Source organism: Armigeres subalbatus, chromosome 3 (assembly GCF_024139115.2).
Source record: "Armigeres subalbatus isolate Guangzhou_Male chromosome 3, GZ_Asu_2, whole genome shotgun sequence".
NCBI classification, from domain to species: domain Eukaryota; kingdom Metazoa; phylum Arthropoda; class Insecta; order Diptera; family Culicidae; genus Armigeres; species Armigeres subalbatus.
This window is the reverse complement of record NC_085141.1, coordinates 162,234,504-162,236,876: the sequence shown is the minus strand read 5'-3', so window position 1 is coordinate 162,236,876 and position 2,373 is coordinate 162,234,504. Positions and strand designations below refer to the sequence as shown.

The window sequence follows — 2,373 nt, the reverse complement described above, 5'->3', positions numbered from 1 at the left end:
CACGTCGAGTGTTATTACTGCGCAGTAACGTATACCGCGCCGCTTGCATTCGATGGCGACCTTTGCAGTGTCAACCACCGATTTAATGGCACCCAGAGTAGACCTTCCTCTCCGAGAGCCGAATTGCTCGCTCGATAATCCTCCTACCTCCTCGACGTACGGCGACAGTCTGTTCAGGATCAACTTCTCCAGTAGCTTCCCTACCGTGTCTATAAGACAGATTGGTCTGTACGCTGAGGGGTCTCCTGGTGGCTTGCCAGGTTTCGGTAACAGGACCAAACGCTGTCTCTGCCATATATCCGGGAATGTCCTCTCGTCCAGACACTTCTGCATGGCCAACCTAAACATGCTCGGGTTAGTCGTTATGGCTGCCTTCAATGCCATATTCGGGATCCCGTCCGGACCAGGTGCTTTACTCGGGTCGAGGGACTTTGCCACCGTCAATATCTCTTCTACCGTCACCCTCTCCACCGCTTCATCATTTGCTACCCTCGCTGCTGGCGGCCAGTGGGTTGGGCCGTGGTGCGGGAATAGTGCCTCGATTATAGTCTTCAGCCTCGTTGGACATCGCTCGGGAGGAGCCAGTGCTCCTCTTGTTTTGGCCATCACCACCCGATAGGCGTCTCCCCATGGGTTCGAGTTGGCGCTCTGGCACAGTCTGTCGAAGCAGGCTTTCTTGCTTTCTTTGATGGCCTTGTTTAGAGCCAGTCTCGCTGCTTTGAATTGCTCGATGCGTTCCTCCCTCACTTCCGCCAAGCGTGTCCTTTGCGTTTTTCTTCTAGCCCGGAGACAGGCTGCTCGAAGGGCTGCAATTTCATCGCTCCACCAGTATACCTGAGGCCTGCAGTTCCGTGGTCGCACCTTCCTCGGCATGGTCACGTCACAAGCTCGAATATATATATATATATATATATATATATATATATATATATATATATATATATATATATATATATATATATATATATATATATATATATATATATATATATATATATATATATATATATATATATATATATATATATATATATATATATATATATATATATATAGAGAGAGAATGGTCTGCAAAGGTCGATCCGTCGGCGTAATAAGGATGTGTCGGAACATTTTTTCTGATACGAAAAGTATCTGTTTGGTTCGACTTCGTAGGATGATAGATCTTAAGTCGTCCTGCACAACAGGCCCCACCAGAAGTGCTTCGTTTAGGGATACTCCAGACGATGTCTTACAGGAAGCGTCGAAGACAACCCTCACTTTGGTGGTGGTACTGGCCTCCTTGACCACAGGATGATGTCCTTGGTAGGATCTTCAACCTTCCGCATGTGCCCGAGCCGTGCGTATTCGTCCATGAACGAGACATATTGATTCCGCAAGTTGGCATCTTTTGCCAGCCTACGCTCCGTTCCTAGACGCCATCGGAATGCGATGGCCCGCGAATCGCCCAGTTTAGAAAGGACGTCTTCATTTTTGAGCAGAGGAACAGTGTACCGCCCGTCTGGACCTCTTCGAACCTTGCTTTGAAACAAACTTTCACACTGTTGCTCTTCTGGGGAATGGGAATTTGGGAATTCCACCTCAAGTAACTTTTCGAGCTGGGATGTTGCTGAGAAATGACAGCCAATTTCAACGTGTTTTATAGACGATAATCCACGACAAACTAGCCAACCGAATACCGATTCAGTCAGGTTTGGTAAATCGGTTCCAATCGAAATTCTTCGACCAGTTTCGACGTACTCGAAGAAAGCTTCGATGCCCAGGACAACGTCGACTTCCTTGAACTGGAAGAATGTCGGATCAGCCAATTGGATTCCATCTGGTAAAATCCACCCTTCCGTATTGACGGTGGTTGTGGGTAGATCTACGGTGACCTTGGGTAGTACAAGGAAATCCATCGCTCGCGAGAAGCTTGAAGTTCGAGAACGAATTACTATTTGCACTGTATTCTTTACTTTGATTAACCCTTGTCCTATTCCACGGATTGAGATGTCGACACGGTTTCTGGAGACCTTTATCCTTTGGAATAACCAATCCGACATAAAATTGCTTTCCGACCCATAATTCAAAAGAGCCCGTTGTCATCCTCGTCGACGACAACCGCTGTCGCAAGCAGAATTCTTGTCTGTCAGTGAGTGTCTCTCCGCCACGGAGAGTTGTTGGAATGCGGAGCATTGGTGTAGAAGATGGTTGTCCCTTCAAGCCACACATCTTCCTATGGTAGATTGCATCGAATTATAGCTGCTCTTCACTGCTGTCACCTTGGGCTTAGGTGGAATCGCTGGTTGGTGGAAAGTCTTGGCATCCTGTCTCGGTGGAAGTGATTCTAAAACTTGGATTAGCTTCCGAAGGAATTCGGTGATGTCCTCCTAC

At 47.2% G+C, this 2,373-nt stretch overlaps 1 protein-coding gene across 1 annotated transcript; it reads right to left on the bottom strand.

Moving 5' to 3' along the window:
- Nucleotides 1–1,256: 1,256 nt before the first annotated feature.
- On the bottom strand, nucleotides 1,257–1,898 carry LOC134222103 (uncharacterized). The gene has a single exon (XM_062701247.1). It carries the CDS (start codon nucleotides 1,896–1,898, stop codon nucleotides 1,257–1,259), a length of 642 nt encoding a protein of 213 aa, XP_062557231.1.
- Between the last annotated feature and the right edge of the window lie 475 nt (nucleotides 1,899–2,373).

Coding starts and splice junctions, on each gene's coding strand:
- LOC134222103 (XM_062701247.1), bottom strand. CDS start 1,898: ATGGATTTCCTTGTACTACCCAAGGTCACCGTAGATCTACCCACAACC.